This window comes from Lepidochelys kempii, chromosome 15 (genome assembly GCF_965140285.1).
Source record: "Lepidochelys kempii isolate rLepKem1 chromosome 15, rLepKem1.hap1, whole genome shotgun sequence".
Lineage (NCBI taxonomy): Eukaryota > Metazoa > Chordata > Testudines > Cheloniidae > Lepidochelys > Lepidochelys kempii.
The window spans coordinates 27,986,237-28,007,453 of record NC_136394.1 but is presented as its reverse complement, the minus strand read 5'-3'; the positions used below and the strand labels follow the sequence as shown (position 1 = coordinate 28,007,453).

Sequence of the window (21,217 nt, the reverse complement as noted above, 5' to 3'; positions counted from 1 at the left end):
GCACTTCTACAGTTTTGTCAGGTAGTGGGACTTACTTAAGGATTTTGTGCATGGCGGAGTAAGGCAGAATTTCAAAGTTAGGTATGTGTTTACTGAACAGACTCTGCTCCTATAATGCAACTTCTTAGCACTGTTTCCTCAGCAGAAGGATGGACAAGTGGACACCTCTACAACAGAGACCATCTCTGGTGAATTAGCAGCTCTTAGTTAAAAGAACTCTCCAGTGACGTACGGACTCAAGCAATTATTTAATGGTTGTGCTTGCAACAGATGGATGGCCTCCTTTCCCTTCCGTCCCTGACACTTACTGCACAGCCTCCAGAATACTCAACTCTCCCATGTTAACAGTGTAAATTAGCTATTTCCACCTAAGTTTCTAGACTGTCAGATATCTGCTTATTCTTTGCTTTTTACTTGTACCAACACTCAAAGCACAATTTTACTATAATGTAACAATTGTAAAGTCCCAGATAGGATTGTAAAGAAGAGTTGCATTATGAGATTCTGTGAAAACCTTATGGATTGTTATGGAGAGTATGTTTACAGTAGTAATGTAAGAAAGACAAATCACGAGACACTCACTAGAAAGAGCAGCCTGAAAAAGATTCTGCAGGTAAATTAAAGCTCCCACTATTAGGCACAACTGTTTAATAAAAAATAAGTTGTCGGTATTATGGCTGATATATTATTGGCATTGCTGATGGTCAAAGACAAAGGTCAAGTTGGAAATAGACAAAACAATACGGTCAAATTAAGGCACAATTTACTTTCTTGGACAACTATACCGTAAACTGATTGTACAGCAGAATTGTTCAATATAGAAAGAAAAAGTAAGTGACTTTTACAGAAGTGTCAGCAGTGCCCCTGGCTAGTCCATAACTTTAGGTACAAGGCACAGGTAGCAAACAGGCCTCCATTTCAGTTTTGATTCAAGACCCCAAACCATTTGTATTTTTTCCTTTAGATTTAAAAGGGATAATTTATATACTTAAGTAAAGATCAAGGCCACATATCAACTAAACGTGCTCCCAAGCAAGCAGCCACTTGAAGGCAGAATGTGACCTCCAGAGCCAAGGCTCATGTGAATAACAATTTTTTTTTTAAACTCCAAATAAACAGAAAACAGCACACATACAGGCTAAGAACCTCTCTCAAACAAGAAGATCCCCTATACAGACTTAAATATCTTCCTGCACATCAAGCCATAGACACAGGTTCTGACATATTTGCTGGAGAAGGACAAAGAGAAAAAGTAGTTCTGATAGTTTAATAAAGAGAATGAAAGAAAACTGACTTTATCCAAATTAGTGACGGTCTGTGGAATCCAGTATCGTGGCCATTTTGAAATACAGTGGAACCTTCTTAGAGTGAAGCTGCTGTATGAAAAAAGCTGATTTCACTCTAAGTGTAGGTTTCAGTGAAACCATAACTGCAATTTGTATGTCAAAGCCCTTCTGGACTTTCTCTACCATTATAAACAGGTTCCTCCAATATTTACAAAAGTATGCCATTGGTTTAAATTCCTGGAGTTTTTACAGTGCCTTAAAGGGGACAGTGTCAGGTTAAAATAATTGAATGGATTTGATTTTCAATATTTATGTTGCTTTTAATTGTTTGTTTTTCATTTCTCTGACTGAACAGTGAAAATGCAACTAGTCAGTTTCACTTTTAAAAAATGCAGTTGGATTCTGATCAGTTCCATTTTCTGGTTATCGTGCAATAGCAGAGTGCTGCAATGTTTGAGTTGCAAACACTTCAGGAAATATTTATTTGCTTTTAAAAAAATGCACAGAAATACTTTTTTGGGGGTCTTAGGCTTTAACAGGTTTTAACGCTCAAATTTTAGGCCAAATGTGACCTGACAGTGTCCTTTTGATAAAATACATATCAGAAAACCTGTTGCACTGTGCTCAAAACCCTTTTCTGATCAGCTGCTCCTTTTAGACTGGGTACACGTGCACTACGCACTGAACACCTGCACTTTTCCAGAAGTGTTGCTTGAGGATTTAACCGTACCACTCCTGTTAAAGGCTACATCTCCATGCAACTCTAAATATTTTAGTGGTAGGAGCTGATTAAAATTTGAAGACAGTGGTCTGGAAAAAGAGAAACAAGGGAAAACATTTACCAACCTTTGTTCATGCTGAATATGAAATACAACGTTCCAGCTTTACACACGGCAGACAATTTTTTCCCTTTTGAAAATGGAGCCTTTAGTGACAAAATATTTAGTGATTTTCCAATGTCTTGATATAAATAATAAAGAGTAATATAACATTTTCCTCAACTGACTCACTTTCTCACAATGTCTTTTGCCATTTCTGAGATCTGGCTCCATTCTTCCTCTGGAAATTCAAAACTTCCTGTCATGATCTTTTTCCGCATGTCCTTTGGAATTGTCCGACTGTGGTGTTTGGAGTAAAAAGGAGGGTATCCGCACAGCATCACATAAATAATGACACCCAGGGACCACAAGTCACAGCTCTGAAAGCAAGGAAATTATCACTTTTGGGGCACAACTTACGGCAAAGCACTGTGTAGCCATGTTAAAAGATCTACACGACTTCTTATGAAATGCTGAAATACATTTTGGTCTCTCTCTAGTGGTCTAGTCTGAATTAGTTTATTGGAGAGGGAAAAACAAAATCAACGAAAAGTGTCCAAACTCTATAAGAATTTAGATTTTAAAAGTGTTTTTCCCCCTCCCTTTAGATGCTTAATACTTTACCTTTTTCTTAAATAAAAAGATTAATTTTAAATACTTTTGTCAGCTAAATTGGTTGTGTATTTTTTAAAAAAATCTTTACTTTTTTAAAAAGAGTAATCTCCCAGTGTACTTTGTAATGTTCTGATAGTCACATGCTAAGATTCAAGTATCCTTGTATATACATCAGTCAAAAAAAAAAAAAAATGTACAACACTTCGCAAGTTTGCCCAGTATACCTGCATGTGCCTCTGACATACTGAAGGCCCTTCCGACACCCAGATCCTCAGGGTGGATTTGGAAAGTAGACACCCAATGTATTTTGCTTCTACAAAAAGTCAGTTGTTTAAATTTTTTTTTTATAAACAAACTCCTCTGTGGTTTCACCAGATACCTTTCATGGACAAAATTTTCCCCAGGCTTCCATTGATTTCAATGGAAGATCGGAGCTTAACTTCTTTTGAGCATTCCACCCTTAGAGTCTACATCTTAACAGCCAGTTCTGTACTTACCCCCACCCCCCGAACCAGTACACACAAAATTTACAAAAAAAACCCACCTCAAACTCAAGGGAAGGGCTTTTCCTCCAATTTAACTTTGTAGCAAAATGACATGCAGCATTTATTACTTGTGAAGGTGGATCATTAAACATTTGCAATCAGAGTAGCCTAAATTACTATGTAAAGACAGTTTACGTGGGAGTTTATCACAGTCTATTTCAGAGAGCTGGGCATATGCTAGGTGCTCTTTTTGCAATGAGTCACATTTGGCAGGAGGATACTGGTAAGAACATTTTATACACCATTCCTAGCTAGTTAATGAAGCCGTGACTGAAAGCTGTTCAAGAACGAGCTGGAACAGTTCATTAAGTGATCTTTGTCACATACAAACAAGACTGATACATCACAGTATAATTCTAAAGGACAAGACAATAACTAAACTGGATGAAAAGGGATAACACACTGGCAACAAACTGGTTAACCTTGTCAATACAGGTACGCACTGTGGAGTTCATTCCTATTCTTCTGACTTTCCTTTATGATAAAATATGATTCATACTTTGATAATGTACAGATTTAATCCACTAAAGGAACAAAACTGCTTTCAAGCTCTGTATCAATGTGACAGTGAAAAAAATTTTCTTTTTAGGACTCACAAGGGTTACATTTGACACTTCCGTACTGAAAGGGAGAGAAATTAGACTATCCAATAGCGGATAAGTACCTGTTGCAGTCCACAAAAGTGCACCCATGTCCCCCCATTGTGACTTTTAAGAGCTTAACAAAAAGCAGTTGGACCACTTTCCCTATCACTGAAGCTGTGACGGTATGTCAATCACTATATTGAAAGAAACTCCTGCCGGACACCTGCTCTGTCAGTTCCATTATTTATGTAAGTGTCTGGAAAGTACTGGTTTCTTCCCGCTCAACTCTGCCCAAGGTACTTTTCAGGGATTCCTTCTGAAAAGGAAGACATATGGGGTAATGCAAGAGAGATCACCTCTGTGTATTGCCATTATGATTTCTGATATAGTCTACTCAAATGTACCTCCTTATACCAAAGACTCCCTTAGTGTATGCTGAGCTGAAGAATTGCCCTTGAGAGTGATCTCAGTGCGAACATTTTCCCTTGCAACCAGAGAACTCTAGGCTTTCTTCAATCAAAGCTGAAAACATCACAGGAAAACACTAAGTGGACAAAACACCACTAACTATGGAGGGAAAGATGCCGATAAGCAGACTCAGTTTTTAGGAGAAGCCAAAAACGAAAGCGACCTTCCTGGTTAGCCTTGAGTGCTCATAAAAGAAATCTCAGGACAAATTCTATCACAATCTTTGTCAAGACAATCCTAGGATCAGCCATGATACCTATGACTTTACGGGTACAGATATTAAAGTAGTTTCCCATTGTATAATAGAACTATTCCTCATCTTAAAAAAAAAAAAAGACAACAGCATGAATCAGAGAGAGGCTCAAGTTAGCAGGCTCTGCTATTGTGTGATCAGGAGCCCCTAATATCAACAGAAGAGAGGATTCTTTTGGAAGAGCCTTTGACAGTGGTGAAAGAATTTCTTCCCAAACAGGTATATCCCAATGGAATAATTTTCCTTGCAGTTTTTAATACTGTGAACTGTGCTGGCATATTTCTCGTTTGATCGTGCTATTATGAAGGAGTTCACACTTCAGACCAAGAGCTCACTTCCATCAGAAAGAACTCCTCAAAGCCAGAAGCACAGTTAAGCATGTCATGTATCACTAGACCTGGGACAGCTAATTTGCGCAGCCCAGTTAACAAGCAGAAACTAATCACAGTACCTCTGAAATCCATGAACCCTAAAATAATAATTGGAGATTGAAAAAAGCAACTATGAACAAGAGGGACAGATGTGTTTTGAACTATTAAGCGAAGCTGCAATTAATTGCATTTTTGTGGCAACAGTTTACCTTCCTCCAGACCATAATACTCACCTGCACGCAAGTCTCCCAGCCCGCTTAAGGAAACCAGGCCCGCCATATACTCAGGGAAGACTACTGCCAATAGTGCCAACGTACCACCTGCTCGGTTTTTTAATTTCTATTTCCCAACACTTGCTACATTGTAAAGTAGCCAAAGCAAAAACTCTGTCCCTGGGGTTATTCCATTCCTGCTAAGAAGCAAAGTGACAGGTCCTTAAGGTTTGTTACTGTTCCTGCTTTTCACTGGGAAACTCGGTGTTAGTTTTATGCATTCGGAAGCCTAGAGTCTGAACCTTTTTACTGCTCCTGGTCACAGATGCCCCACTTCATGGCAGTGGGATAAGCTGCTATTACAGTTCGTTCTATGGTGGCATCTACCTGCAGAAGGGAAAAGCACTTTCCTTAAAAGACATCAACACGCAGGCTCCTTGAGAAGTTTACCTTGTTATAAGTGTAGGGTGTTGGCGAGGTAGGGATAATACCAGATTTCTCCTTCTGATGTCGTCTTTGTGCCTCCAGTACCTATTGCAGGGAGACGAAAACAAGAATCCACCTTAGAAATTACAGTACAGATCTAAATCACATGCCTATAGTTAAAGCTGCCTGACACCTTCCATTACACGACCCTATTTTCAGCTGCTTAAAACTTTTCCAAACAAACAGTTCAGTCTGAAATTTTCTGGGTAAGTTTCAGCTAAAATGGCTTGGCCATTTCTGAGAATGAGGTTAGCCAAAAAAAATGAAGTTAGAGAATGAAGGTTAGTTGTTTAGCTAACGTTACAAAAAAGCGTTGGAAGAATTTTTTTTGTTGGGAAGCTCTAGTACGTCCAGCAGCAGGGTGTTGCGCTGGAGTCAGGGATGTGCCTTTTTTGCTGCCCTTGTGAAAAGCTAGCCAAGTTACAAGCCTTCAAAAAATCGGCTCCTTAGAGACTGGGCAGAGTTAACAGCTAAATTTTCCAAAGAGTCCATCTTCACTAAGCATGCTCCAGCCCCTCACACATCTATATGCTGAGGGGAATATGTATGCACCGTCCCATCGAAGGAGTGAACATGCTCCCTCATGGGGCTGCAGGGGCTCAGCAGGACTTTCCCTACAGTTGCTGCTCCTGGCTGTCAGAGGCTGCTGTCATGCCAGGCACCATAACAGAGCAGGGAGCCTGCCTCTGCTATGCTCTCAACGCTCACCCTACTGGTGCCCAGGCAGCAAGGAGGAGGAGGAATTAATCTGATTTGGCTGCAGAGGATTGAGGAAAGGAGAGGGAAGGGATCATATAATTAAAGACAGCATATGTGCACCAAGGGGCCATATGAAGGGTGCATGGAGAACTTGATTTCTGGCATTTCCTAACTTTTGACTACTTGGCTTTGCAACTTAAGGTTCTTGTAATGTAGCTTTTTAAAATGTAATTTAATATAGGCTTGCACTGGGGCAAGGAGGCCCCAGAACACCTGTATTAACACAACCAGAGCTCAGTTTCTGAGACCCTAAGTCTCAACGCAGATGCAACAATAGGTTTCTGCCCAATTTACAGATGACCCTCCCCTCGAGGGAGATCAGAATTCAAGATTTAAAATATATCCTTTATCTCCATTTTACTAATACATACTAACACCATTTTGCTTGGAAAACTACAAACCAGAAAGGCTAATTGATTGCAGCAAGGCAGAGTCCAAGCTAGAAACAGCCTCTAGAACTCGTGTCTCACAGTCCCCTGCTGTAACCAGTAGATTGCAGTGGTGTAAAGCAATAGGCACTTCGTTTTGAAAGGCTATCCATACTATCCATTTATTCATGACTCCCACCCGAGAGTCCCTTAGTAGTCTCTAGAAAGGGGTATTAGACTGGCATGTGTACAAAGGCATGGCCAATAAATACTGCATGCATTATTTCCCTATAACTGAAAGTACAATCATTCATTACCTGAGGTGCTACATAGTATGGAGTGAACTGGGGTGTCATCAAGTCACCTTGGTCTATCTTGGCAAACCCAAAGTCGCACAACTTAACTGGAGCGTCCTGAAACAAGCAGCAGGAGGGATTGTATTATGGAATCTTGTTGTATTTGAATTTCTTTTCCTTTATGGTAGAGAGTTCTTCCTTCCCTCTTGCATTCAACTCTAATTTCATTCCTGTTGTTGCTTACTCCTCTTTTTCAGCTATTTCCTTCCCACTGACACCAGGCGGCTATCATGAATTGATTTATTTGAGCAATGAATACCCTTTGTGCTCCAGGCTGCTCTCAGAAACTCAAAGTATATCCCACCGCCTTGTCTGGAAGGTCCTTCCCGCAAAACTGTGCAGGTTCCTTTGCATATGCAGAGTGGGTCGCGGGTAGGGAGGGATGTGATGGGCCATCAACAGTGGTTCCACAACTATATGGATCCTCTAGCCCAGGGGTGGCCAAACTTACTGACCCTTTTTAATAATCTTCATAACCTTGAGAGCCAGGCACGCCTGCCAGGACTCGGGGCTTCAGCCCTGGGGGCTCACCTGTCGGGGCTTGGGGCTTCTGCCGTGCAGAGGGTGGTGGGACTTGAGGCTTCTGCCCTGTGGGAGGTGCCTGCCAAGGCTCAGGGCCCCAGCAGGCATGCCCCACAGACCAGAAGCCCTGAGCTCCCCTCCCTGCCAATCTGTGAGGGGGAGAAGGGGGGTTGCGGGTGGGGTCTCCAGAAGCCGCACTTTAACTGTACAAGAGCCACGTGTGGCTCGTGAGCCACAGTTTGGCCACCCCTGCTCTAATCAAAACACTCGTACTGTGTATATTTGCAAGTATTTGTTGGGGGTGGGAGGGATGGAGATGCAGTGACTAAGGTAATAAAAACAGAGTAGGAAGGATTCTGTCCCATTCAAACCCTTGAAAAGATCCCTTATGTAAGGTCCATTTATCGTGGCTAGGCACAGGATTTGGCCCTAGGTAAGATCTCAGTGGTGCGGACATGTTCTGTTCTGAGCAAATCACAATGGGATTTCATTGGGGCACTGAGAAGTAGGAATCCAAAGGAGTCAGTCATGTGCTATCACCAAAAGATTGGGCTGATCTCACTGCACAATGACCGCTCTTTGTAAAGCACGTTGAGAACTACTGATGAAAAGCACAATATAAGAACTAGGTATTATTATTATTTTCCACTTTTCTAAGCATCATCTTCGATCATGTTATAAAATTCACCAAGAACGGAAGAAAACTAAGTCCGCATCTTACCAAAGAGTTATCCTTGAAGAGGAGATTCTCAGGCTTGAGGTCTCTATGTGCAATGTTTAATGAGTGACAGTGCTGCAAAGCCAAAGCTATCTGAAAAAGGGCACAATAAATCAACTAGTTATAGACTTCTCCCTTTGCCTTGACAATATATTTGCACTTTAAAGAGACACTGTAACATAGTTTAGGCCCCAAATGTTTTCAGAGAGAAGTTTAAATATTTAATGAAAGCCAATTGTAGATTCAGACATTCCTGTGCAGTACTGGAAACCCAAACAGCACACTGCACTAGTGCATGGAAATCAGGAAGTGAAACTGCCTAGAAGTAGACACACTGACCAGTCTATTCAATTTACATTTCATTAAGCTTCGACAAAAGGAAAACAAACAGCATAAATTCTTTTTCATTACGTAAATAAGCCAGAGCAGTATTACTAACCCAGGTATGTAATGCATTTTCAGTACTGAGGTTTTATCATGACAGTGTCCCTTTATTTGCTGACTTGGTCAGCAGTGTCACTAACATGCTTGCAGTTACTCAAGCAATTACATTCTGCTTAACTTTCAACAGTAAAGTTCTTATTTCAGGACTTCAGCTACGAAAGTTGATTTCAGCCAACGTTTTCTCTCTTTCATTACTTAAGAGCTAACATTCAGGCCACTTTATTCTTTAACACGTTAATGGACTGTCTACATTTCACCTGTTCCATGTGACATAGAAAACTACTAGTAGTCCTTCCAAGGTAAGAGGATGATAGTTTTACACTGCTGCAATTGCTTAGAAACTTGTTACCTAGTCTTAAGACTCCACAGATTGCACATGTGAAGGTGCAATTCATTTAAACAATGAAAAGAAAAAATGTTTACATAACATCATTGAAACAAAACAAAATTAAGGCCCAGTCAAGCAGTCCTTATTTGGGGAGAATTCATTGATTTCAATGGGACTTCTGCCCAAGCAGGGACTCAGGATAGGCTTCATTAACTGGGAACACAGGGTTAAAATTCTCTAACTGCAGATATTATTCAGGAAACACCAGACATAAGAATAACGCTTTAAAGTAGTTTCTAAAACCCCATTCTTGCAAAGGCTAATGCATTAATAAGTAACTTTATGCATGTGTGTGGTCTCATTGAAATCAATGGACTTCACACATGCATGGTTGTAAGACTGGACATAAATGAACTGAATTCCGTCCATGTGCTTAAAAAAAAAAAGTTACTTTTGACAAGTTCTTCCTGGAGACTCTTGTTCAGAAAGTGTGCTGTCTTTTACAACCAAACTTCATAAAACACTAGTAAATTTACTGCGAAGAACAATCCTGCACTTCTCATCTAATTTCTGGGCTGGTCCATTGCACTGAATGGAAAGCCAGAAAGATAATTGCAATTAACACTTCATGAGAAACAACTTACAAAACATAAGACAGTGGTTTTCAACCTGTGGTCTAAGATTTCCAAAGGGGTCCAACACCTCCATTTGAAATGTTTTAGGGGTCCGCAAATGAAAAAAGGTTGAAAACCACTGACATAAGGTATTTTATAGAAAATTAAGTTAGAAAGAACAGAATTTGCTCCATCCCCTCCAAATCTCCCCTCCGCCTCCCCCTCAAAATACAGCACCCAGCACAGTCTCCCTAATACACTGGAAGCACAATCATGACATCAAGGTATCACTATGCAGCCATATCAACAGCTTAAAGAGCCAAACACCCTGTGGAAAACGTTGAAAAGCATTCAATTTAGAAAGAATTATGTGGTATCCCTGTCTGCTTTTTCTTTTTAAACCCACTATGGTCATTTTCAGGGGACCAGGATATTTGTAGCTTAGAGTTTTCATTGAATCTTGCTCCGTATATCTCCCATCTCAATTCATGCATCTTCATTTTGGGATGTCATAATTCTCTCCGCAAGAACGAGGTGAGGGGGACTGTGTTCCCGATATTCACATGCAGAGGAGCCCTTCAGCATGTGGAAGGGCTCAAACACTTTTGCAGCCATATCCTCCTTTTCTGTGGCTCCTGGTAGAGGCCTTTCCTGCCCCACAGTGGTTCTCTGGAGAAACGACAGCCTAAGGCTAGATTATTTTTTCTGCAGCCCTCTCATGAATCTGGGCTTTTCTGGGTGGGCCCCACAGCTCACCCAGAAGGGTGGGAGGAAGAAGGAACAGTTTCCCTTCTCAGAGGAATGATATGGGGAATTTCCCAAGGGGATCCTTACAGAAATCCTAACCCACTGAGCCCCTCCTTCAAACTTGACCACATCTGGCCCCTCTGATGGGAGATGAGCAGATGAACTGATAAGCAACAAAGCATTTGATGGATGCAAAAGTCCTCAGTAATACAAGCTGGGGAGATGCCAAGATACCACAGTGCTGAGTGCGTTCTAGTTGGCTAGGGAGAGAAAAGAAACACAGAAGACATGTGCTATACATACTGGTAGACTCATCTTGGAACTCAATGGATTTTTAGGTCTTCCACAAGACATTAGCAGATCCTTGACGCTTAGAGAGAACACTGGTATTTTCTAGACTTCTAGAAAAATGAATGCTTAGGGCATATATACATAATATGGTATATCTGCTGTCTCCCATGGGCTGAGAGAAACACTACTAATTAGTAATTATATCTGATAGTTAGCAGTGGTTCCCTGCTAGGCCTGCGACCATCTGTTCCCCATGAAGACCCTTCCTGGTGGTCTCCTGAATACAACATTTTGAGAACTGCAAAGCCAGGGACAGGTTAGGAGGGTCTCTCTCTCTTGTGAAGTGCTCAGGAGAATGAAGAAGCTGGAGAACCACTAATAAGAAGGACTTCAAAAGGTACAAAGATCTTAACCCAGAAAAACTAGCAAAAACCTTAAAATTCTTCAGTTCTATCAAAACTTTGGTATTATCAGATTATAACAAAGCAGGCAATGATCATTGGATCAGAACTGAGGGTTATTTTAGCTTCCTTTTTCCTTCCCCGCCCCCATGAAATTGTAACTATTTTAACCATTATTGTTCCTGGTTTTGCTTATACATGGGAGTTAACTTGCCTGCTTTGTTACTTGGCTTGCTTGCTTCTCAGTAAAGTGCCGGTGCTGGCTGATTCTGTGAAATAGCTCTCCCCCTTCCATCATCTCCATTACAATTAGAAGCCGAGCCCTGTTTAAAAGCATTTCATTTCATTACATTAAAAAAATTGTCAAAATATAACAATTGCTAATCTAGAAACGCACATTTCAGAGCTGGTGATGCAGGCCAAAAGAGAGACAGTGTAATTGTCTCATACTGTTGTTCTGTCTACTATAGTTTAATAATTTTGGTTTTTACAGCGTCAAATACAGTATCTTCTGGTCTCCTGCATAATCTGACTCCCTGAATAGCGCATTGTACTATCACACGGGAGACTACAGTTTGCTCTTCACATTAGGCTCTCATGCTTTCCAACTGAAGCGAATGCATGTAGGGATTATTTATGTAGAGCTGTAGGTGTCCATAGCAATTTACAAATGTGAAGCTGCCAGCCACCTTTAAAGTTTTAGAGGCAGGATACCATATTGTGCCTCCCAGTTTTAATTAAAGTTTTACTGTCAACCCCCCTGAGAACAAAAAGACAGAGGATGGCAGTCCTTCGTTTTATATTAAAACAAAACTCTACCCACTCTTAAGTCCTTAACACCCAATTAGAAGCTACTGTCAGTATTTTTTCCCTAGGTCATATCAATAGTTGACAATTGCCCAGGTTCAGAAATGTTATTTTTCAAATGCAATTCAATATACAGATGTATTATTTACACTGGCATTTCTGAACCTGCTCCTGGCCAGAAGACACCAATCTCTTGCAAAGGGATCTCATTTGTGAGCCTGCATATAAAAGGGAAAGTATCAGTGTCAGAGAGATAAAACTACAACTCCTACCCTGTTTTAATACAGGCTTGAAACTGGAAAGCTCCTCAAAGAATGCTGACTCTGAAGCTCTTATGCGCCAAACTAGTATTAAAGCAGGACAGAAGCCTGTTTACTCTCAGACAATGTATGTGTTCCAAATTATGGTATTTTTCAACAAGATGATGGCAGGAAATATGCAGCAAAGAAATCAAACTTTAATCAAAAAATGAAATTCAATGTATACAGTATCTGTCTATAAAGCCAGGGCACTGCAATGAGAAAAATGGGTGTAGCTTACTGTGAAGTGTAGTATTTTGCCTGGAAGCTCCAGCTGGGGGTTCCTTTCAGGTTCATTATTAATTATTTATTATTATTAAAAAAGTCTCCACTATACCTGGGCCTAAATATGGAAAGCAAGATGTGGGAATCAATCACCCTATGTAATCTTACCTTGGACTGGATTCATGAGGGAACTGCACACTGTTAGCATAAACTTCAATAATTTGAACAATATTTGGATGTGTTGCACACATCATGTGCAGACGTACCTTAAAGAGAAGGTAAGAAACATTACTGTATACAACGGTATGCATCAAACCGCTCCATTCCTCCCCATATCCCCAAGACTACAGGAACCAATAAATCAAAATGACTTAACTGCTTCCATGTAAATTACACACAGGCTAAAAATTATATAGCCCACTCACTTATTTCAAAACGATGCCTAAAAGCATTTATGTGATCAGCCAAGGAGACATTACATTCAAATAAATAAGACAAAAAGACAATATCAATTTATTTACCTGTCAAGAATTGTTACAGCTTATGGTATCAACTCTAATAAACCACTCAAAGTTCAATCTTTAGAAGATTTTTTTTTAAAGAAATGATCTTACAGTAACAATAAGGATATGGCTTACAGTGACAAACATCTGGAAGTTCACCAATAAAAGTTCAAACTCTAGACCCTGCCTCCTTTTATGACCAGATGGAATAGTACTCATGATACGTAAAGTCACCTTCTATTCAGATATTCTGCCATACTGGAAGCTTCAACCAGTTTTAAACCTCTTAGTTTGGAGGATCAAGCCAGATCCTTGATCTTATTTTCATGTAGCTTTCCCAGGCAATTTAATGAGAATTTGCTTTGTAGCAGGAAAAGGAATTTGCATAAATCTTAAGCACAATTTCTCTCTTTTTTTCCTTTTTCTTTCTAGAGTGGGGAGCATTAAAATTGTAAACTATAGCTTGTAATTTTATGTCGATTGATACATTTTTCAATGTGAGGAGAAGGACACCAGTGCTAGATGTGTAAAGAATGGGTGATATATACGTGTTTTTTTAATTTAAGAATAAATGACATTTTAATGTACACTGATTAAATGTTGCCTGAAACATCACATCTATTTTCATTCAACAAAAAAAATTCAAAAGAACACAGTGTGCAAAATCATAAAAAAATCTGTAATAGCCCTCTTAAAGATCATGCATTCCACATGGCTATTCCCATGTTAGTGTCACTCACACTAATGTAATCATAAATTAAGCTAGTGTGCTCATCTAAGATCTCCTACACCAAATCAACCCTAAATTATTTAGAGTGCCACTTGAAGCATGTCTGACAGTTCTTATTTTAGTAATGCTGGGAGTGAGATGTATGGAAGGTAAATTACCTCTAAACTATTCATATTATGTTACATAATGGAGGGTGAGGAGGGCACTGTAAATTCATACACCTTTCTGAACTGAACCTTCTGTACATAGACAGCAGATATCCATTGTGAATGCAGCATGTCTAGCAAGACCACAAAAGTGTTCCCAGTAGAAACCAAACATAGGGAGTTCATACGGTCAAAAGCAGAGCACTGCCTAGCAAGCGGTATTGCAAAAAGCAAACCCTTCTTAACATATCATAAGGGAATCTGCCAATGGCTGACTCACTTTCTACCTTAGCTAATTCTTTTTAATACAAGTGGAATAATTTGCAAAATGGGAGAGATCTTGTACATTTCAATAATTATACAGGTTTTTAAAAAATGAACTATACCTCATTTCTAGCTTTTGGACGATCAAGAAGAATTTTCAGTGCAAACCGTTCTTGAGTAGATTTTTTCATGCAGACTCTGGTATTATAGCAACAAAATCATTCAGTCAGCAGGATTGTGAAAAAGGTATTTTAATTAACTGATTTATAATTACTGGTATTAGCTCATCAAATGGGAGCGAAGATTAACATAGGCTATTTGTAATATACAGGGTGCTTGTTGAGAAACTAGACTAGAAAGCCTCAAAGGAATGACAAGTCATCACCATATTCCACAACGATCACAAGACACACTTGAAATGTGGACATTTTACACAGAATTTATACTCCCAACAATACACAGCACATCTTGATTCAAGAGACGGCAAGGACTGAAATTGGTAAATAGCTTTGCAGATTAGAAACAATATATTATACATGTTAATAATTAAGTGAGTAGCTTTTGATTAAAAACTCACTGACAAATTAAACATCTGGAAAGTAGAGTTTAATCAGCAATAATACACATAGTGTTTCCAATGCAAAGCTATTGTTCTGACAAGGCCACTGACCATGTTGAAAACAAGCACTTGTGCAATGTATATTTAATATTAATGATTGGACTGCTTCAGAGGGAAGGGTCTTAGGCCTATTTGGCAGCCATCAAATATAAAGAACAAAGGAAAATTTCAAACTCGATGGGACAGAGTGATAAAAAATGTATTGTAAGAAATCATCCTTCCTGGACAGGGAAAATAGATGAGATGGCCCAACTGGTCTTCTCCTTCTCAGTCCCCCAGTGCTAGAGACAGTGAAGTTTGTTTTCCAGGATTGTAACGAGGTATATTCTCCACATTGGCACTAAACGGGTTAACTGGAGCTAGAACAGCTCAATTAAGAAACCTGGAGGCGGGGCTAGGTCCCACCAGATGAAGCCCAGCTGGGTGGTGAGTACAAAGGGAGGAAGCCCAGTTAAGAAGGGTGATTTTTCAGTCCATCTCTGGTTGTTAGAGAGTGAAGAATGATCTAGAGAGAGGCAGAGAGAACACTAAAGGAAAGGGCCAGAAGGAAAGCCAAGGTAGAAAGAATTCCAGGAAGCAGCAAGAGTCAAAGGGAACAAACCTTAGCTGCTCACTGTGGAGTCTCTGAATTGGAGCCTAGGGGAGAGGGAGGCCAGGGGTTCCCCTACCCACCACTGGGAAAGGTGGTATGGGAACATCCCGACACAATGCAGGCAGGACTGTTGCATTTGGAGCTAGACCTTCAGGTTAAAGAATCTGTAGAGGAGGGAGTCAGGCTAAGGGCAAAGAGTTATGTCTGAGTTTAAGTTTATTGGACTTGGGAGGGGGACTAAATGTAACCTTGCCAGAGGGCTGAGCCATGAGAAGAAGCAGGCCCCTGCAGGACAAGAGTGACTGTCAGCGGGGGGCAGTAGATGAGACCCAGCCCCGAGCGGCACTCCAGCGGTGAGTGAAAAGGACAGAAGTACAAATGTCTGTTCTGGGGTTCCAGGCTGACAGACTGTTCATAGCGCCTTGCAGGCAGGGCCCAGTTCTTGCATGTCAGTGATAAGAATATTAACGATCCAGCTAGTTCTGGTAAAAGATACTGGACTAGTTACAGTATCTGAATTGGCTTCACATAAGCTGAAAAAAAGAGCTGGTAAAATTAGCTAAAAGGCATCTAGTGCTGAATAACCAACTGACAATACCATAGATGGGCATGGTGCCCTCTGCATTGTATGGACAGTGTTTTAGAAAGAGAAACAGATGCTGGAACAGGATTTTCTAAGAGCATCTTGCCCAAGCACGTAGCTATTCCTAGTTTGTTTTAGAAATAGAATGGTGGGCAATGGGGCAAAATGAGAGAGATGAGATGAAGAATTTTTACTTTTATTGCAAACATTCCCAATAGTGGCAGAGTACCCGAGTCACATATACACTCCATGTACATGGTACCTTACATCAGAGTCAAGAACTTGTTACTAACACACAAACTTTTCCTATTTCCTTTTAACTAAACGGGAGGAACTCTTCAAGAGTTACACTTCTTTCTACTATTAACACAGTTAAAATATATACTCATTTCTTTGCAGCTAACCTGACAATTTGATGGCATACACAAATCAGCAGGTGTACTGTCTTACCTAACTGGACCACTGATTCCAGCTCCCAGCTTCTGAGTCCAGTTAATGCTGTATTCCTCTAAAATGGAGGTTTCCTATGCAAAAGGGAAAAAACAATTACCACAACCTTTCTGAAAAGCATATATCTGCAGCCCAGATTTGAAAGAGACATCAATGGAAAAATCTGCTTTTATTTCACTTTACCAAGGAAAGTTACACACCCTTACAAACAATAGCATAACATGGTGCTATAGTGTAAAATATTTTTTGTGCTGCTGGGGCAGTTTGCTAAAGCTGGTCATGCTAGTATTCTGAAGGGGGTGACCATCGTATGCAAGACTATCTTGCTCCTGAGTTCTGCCTCACCCCTTCTTCTCCCTCCCCCCCCCCCAAAAAAAAACCAGACAAACTGTGGATGAACAATATATTTTTAATTTGAATTTACTTTTTGGTCCCATCCACATTAGCATCTTGCTAAAGAACTGAGATTTCCAGTCTTTGGATCTTTACTTTGCAAATTAAGCACAGCAGAGGCCAGTGCTAAAAACTGGTTTGATCTTGTTTGTTAAGGAACCACACTCAGAATAACCATTTTTTCTCTGATACACACAAACAGGACCAAACCGTACTATGATATGCCTCAGGAACTATCATACTTAAACATGTTCCTTCAACATTACATCATTTGTTGTAGAAGTGGGGGGCCTGAGCATAGACAGTGTGTTGGCTAAAACTTCTACCACTGCTGTTAAAGACAGTCATCTAACAATACCACGGGAGAAGAGTATAGATTTATATATGCTAGCTGTTAATATAGTGCCAGGGAAATATATATTCCATATTGTTCCTGATGCTGCTCCTCCCAGGAAGTAATTTATGTAAGTTTGTTTTCTGGCTTGCTCTAAGGAACACAGGAAGTAGAGATCGACAATGCAGGGGAAAGATTAAACAGGAGAAAAACGTTAAGGTGCAGTGAACAGAATAAACCGTTTGCCAAGCGACTATTTTGACTAGTCTTTCCTATATATTTTCTGTCAGACTTAGTAGTACAATAGTGACCAAAGCCAGGGTCTGAGCTCTCTTTCTGCTCATCATCCTTCCCTCACCCTGCACGATCTGTACTGGTCATTATCTGGAATGTGTGACAAACTTATTGCATATTTTACCACCTGTGTGCTCAGAGCTGTATACAGAGAAAGGCATCTTCTAAATACAGGAGTGGATCACCAAAGTAAAATACAGATGTTCAGACATATTACTGACAGGCTCAAGATGCAAAACTCAAATGGTCAGTCTTTTTAAATTTAATTAATTTAAAAGACCCCCAATATCCACTGCAGTTGGTGGGTTAATGTTGAACGGCCTCCCAGAAAATGTGGTATTTTAAGCAAGATTTGAAAGGACTGAATCACATGCAAGGATAAGGGAATAGGTCCCCGGGTAAAGGGGAGACATGAATTTAAAATTATATTGCAAGCTGTTTAGGACAGGGAGCTTGCCTCTCTATATGACCTGCAGAGTGCTTAGTAAAGTTGGGCACTAATAATAGAGTGGCATGAACAAAGGTACAAGTTTAAGCATCTTTCACATGTCCCAGTTATACCCCCTTAGAAGAAATAGGAGAAAATTAGAGCAGGTGTTTATTACATGGCTTATTGTTTTCAAGTAATAACACTGACAAAGTGTAGTTCTCTTATCAATTTATCAGTTGCAATGATCTTAAAGTCATATAAAGGAACAGATTTATCCCCTTGTTTTATTCTTGGATCAGTTATTTGTATAATGAAAGTGCAGGCAATTAGAAAAATTGCCTTTTCATTCTAAAAAAATATTAAAGTATAGATGGGGTCTCTTTGAACAATGGCTAACACATCACGCTACACCTCCTCAGCACCTTCCCTGCCCAAACAGAATGGCAAACAATATTCATGGTGTCTATAAGACCCTCCAAGGAATAACTTGGAATTTCCTTGATGCAAGGAGGAATTAAAACCCTCTCTTCAGAGAAGCCTAGCAAGACAACTGTTTCTTCCTGCCTTATATAGGACAAAGAGACCATGAAAGGAGACAGCTGCAGGCGAAAGCAAAGAGCTCAGACAAGACTAAATGCTATTTTAAAGCTTCTGAAATGAACCTATAGATTCTCTAGAGAAACTGAAGAAAGTTTTTTTTGGAAAGGGGGGGGGAAATAGATGGAGGAAGTAGCTTCTGAAGGGCTGAAACAGCACCTACCGATGCAGGTAGCAAACCAGCAGTATACTATAGCTAGCTCTCCAGCTGGAAAGACCTAGCAACTTGGGAGGAGCAGTGTAGTGAAGCAGTGAACTTGTAAAGTGACTGGCAGGTCAACTGGAACTAATTTGCAGATGCTCAGAATGAAAGTGCTGCAGCTGCTACTAGTGAAGGGATTTTAAATGTGCTAAGTTGTACCTTAAAATTGCTTCAAACACTCATGCCTGTTATGCAAAGGGTGCATGGAGCCTTATGCTGAGGTTAAAAGTTCTCACCTATAGCGGTGGGATTTGTATGCCTTTTATTGTTTTGCGCTTAAAGATGAACTAAGCCTGCTTCCTGGGGTTCACTCTCATTGCCATATATTTCCCCAGACCTCCCTCCATCCATTGGAGTTCCACTGTGGCAAAGAGTTCAACTTCCATTCAATAAGTAGAGGGCACTTAAAAAGAATGGTGTGGGCACTCATCCTACACATCTCATATCCAGGCGCCAACAGAACAGCAAGTGAGTGGCAGTCTCTGAAAACCAACTAAGCTCTTTTCCGGCACAGGCCCTCGCGTGTATCAAATATTTGGGGGAAAAAAGTCTTGCAAGTTCATTCTCCAACACTTTCCCCCTAGACCCGGTGAAAAATTGTAGAGAGGAATTTAAAAAGAACCATTCATATTCAACATAAAAACCAATTCAAAATTTGGAGTAATTAATGCCTGATCTTCAAAATATGAGTGGATTTGCATTGCTCAAATGTACTTTCCAACTTCTGCTAGTTTATGCTGACACAGTGATCTACGTTCACCCAACTTTTGTTGCAGAACTTGAACCAATGGGCATGAAAACAAACTGTAATAATCACATTTGATCAATGATAAATGGGAAGTTCAACCTCATGCTTTAATGAAGGATTGAATTATATTTTGAATTGATATCATGTCTTTTATCCTAAAGAATCACACAGTATCCACTGCTAACTAGCTATCCCGAGAATAACAGCCAGCTACATGGCTGGCACACACCACAGTACACACGGGGGGGAGGGGGGGGGATTTTTAAACGAAGGCCATCTAGGCAAATGCTTATTCTTACAAACTGTGCCACAGGATTGTAGTGCCTGTGCAAGTCAGACAGATGAATGCTCACTTTTGGACAACAACTGCACTGTCCTCAGTCTGTTACCAACAGGATTAATCACTCCTGAGGTATCTGACTGTATTATACATCCTCTAGTACATTTTTATTGTTGTTTTTGTCTCACTGACTTTCACTATTTTTCTCAGGGAATCAACCCAGGCAGGTGACAGGATTCAACAAAAAATTAAGTTCTTACAATCATTCTTGCTGTGCAAACCTAAGTCTGTTTTGTGCCCTCCCCTTTCTCCCAAAAAGCAGATGTCACACATGCCAAGTTTGTTTTCATAAAGAGCAGCATTTTCTTCTGAAGTGGACAAATTTCCTGCATATCAATTTGAGGACAGACTACAAAACTGTCTGGTTAGATTCGGTCCACTACATGGCAAAAGACTTCAGGGAGTTGCTCCTGCAATCAGTGGGACATGGGTACAAGTTTTTATACTCAACATAGTATCAGAGTGCCTACATATTTATTACCCTAACAGCACTCAAACCAACGATCAGCCAATGACAATAGCACAGAGCTATTCTGCCAGCTGGTTAAATTTCCATTGCCAAATTTAACAGCACTGTAATTAAAGTCACTCATATTTAAATATTTTAGCTCTTTATTCTCAGTATCAAAGGACACAGATGGCTGAAGTTTGTTTTCAGAGAGACAGCATGTGCGAAAGAATATGTTGATGGAAAGAATAAGAACAAGGAATAAAATTTGTAATAGGGAGCTCAGATTGCTCCACTCCAAGGTATTTCGGAGACATCTGAGTGAAACAAGATCAGCCAGGTTCTTCGCCCCCCCCCCAAAGATATTGAGCAAAGATTTGTGGCCCCTGCAGAGACTGCACCCAGCACTAGGGGCGACTCCCCCCGCCACATACCAAGAGATTTTGGGGGGTGGGGTCCAAGCCCCCAAAGCGAAAGGAGTGAGCTGTTTTAAGGGTCTGAAGACCCCGAGCGGAAAGGCGTGGGGGGAGGGGAAGAGGGATTGACGGGGGGGGATCGGGGTCCCCGAGCTCCGGCGCCTCCTTCCTACCTTAATCATTTTATCCATTGCGTGCTCCTCCGACATCCTCCCCCACAGGGCCCCGAGCTGAGCGGGGAGGGGAGGCGGGGGATCCCGCCTGCCGGTCCCCAGGGAGAGAGGAAAGGAGGCCGGGGGAGCAGGGCAGGGACCGCTGAGTGGTGAGGGAGCTTGGCGGACACGGGAAAGGGGGGAGCCGGGCCGCGCCCGCACTAGGCAACGGGTAGCCCCGGAGGAGCCTTTGTGTCGCTGCGCCGCCGCCTCATCCCCGCGCGGCCGGCTCGGGGAGTGGCCGGGAGGCGCCTCTGAGCGGGCCCGGAGGCCGCCGCTTAACCCGGTAATCGCCGCAGCCGACGCTCCGCTACGGCCAGCGCTGCCTGGGAGCCAGACATTGCCGGGGCTCTGCTGCGGGACAGCCCCGCCAGGCTCCGCGGCGCACGAAGTCACCCG

General features: G+C 41.1%; 2 protein-coding genes across 4 annotated transcripts in view; one reads left to right on the top strand and one right to left on the bottom strand.

Moving 5' to 3' along the window:
• The window catches only part of TMEM116 (transmembrane protein 116), a 59,000-nt gene extending 56,501 nt beyond the window's left edge, over nucleotides 1-2,499 (top strand). The window contains exon 11 of one of the 2 annotated variants that reach the window (XR_012155021.2): nucleotides 143-217. Coding sequence is in view for 1 of the 2 variants with exons in the window: in XM_073312526.2 (XP_073168627.2) it covers nucleotides 143-211 (69 nt within the window). In the remaining variant the exon portion in view is untranslated. Of the gene's footprint in view, nucleotides 1-142 lie in introns of both variants that reach the window. The other variant, XM_073312526.2, reaches the window with a different exon arrangement.
• MAPKAPK5 (MAPK activated protein kinase 5) overlaps nucleotides 1-20,904 on the bottom strand; it is a 30,964-nt gene extending 10,060 nt beyond the window's left edge. For both annotated transcript variants that reach the window (XM_073312538.2, XM_073312540.2), the window contains exons 1-9: nucleotides 20,780-20,904; nucleotides 16,405-16,478; nucleotides 14,283-14,358; nucleotides 12,686-12,783; nucleotides 11,401-11,509; nucleotides 8,365-8,454; nucleotides 7,083-7,178; nucleotides 5,603-5,683; nucleotides 2,297-2,484 (exon numbers count right to left, since the gene is read on the bottom strand). In XM_073312538.2, coding sequence (XP_073168639.1) covers nucleotides 2,297-2,484; nucleotides 5,603-5,683; nucleotides 7,083-7,178; nucleotides 8,365-8,454; nucleotides 11,401-11,509; nucleotides 12,686-12,783; nucleotides 14,283-14,358; nucleotides 16,405-16,478; nucleotides 20,780-20,815 — 848 coding nt within the window. In that variant the 5' untranslated portion in view covers nucleotides 20,816-20,904. The remainder of the gene's footprint in view (nucleotides 1-2,296; nucleotides 2,485-5,602; nucleotides 5,684-7,082; nucleotides 7,179-8,364; nucleotides 8,455-11,400; nucleotides 11,510-12,685; nucleotides 12,784-14,282; nucleotides 14,359-16,404; nucleotides 16,479-20,779) is intronic.
• Between the last annotated feature and the right edge of the window lie 313 nt (nucleotides 20,905-21,217).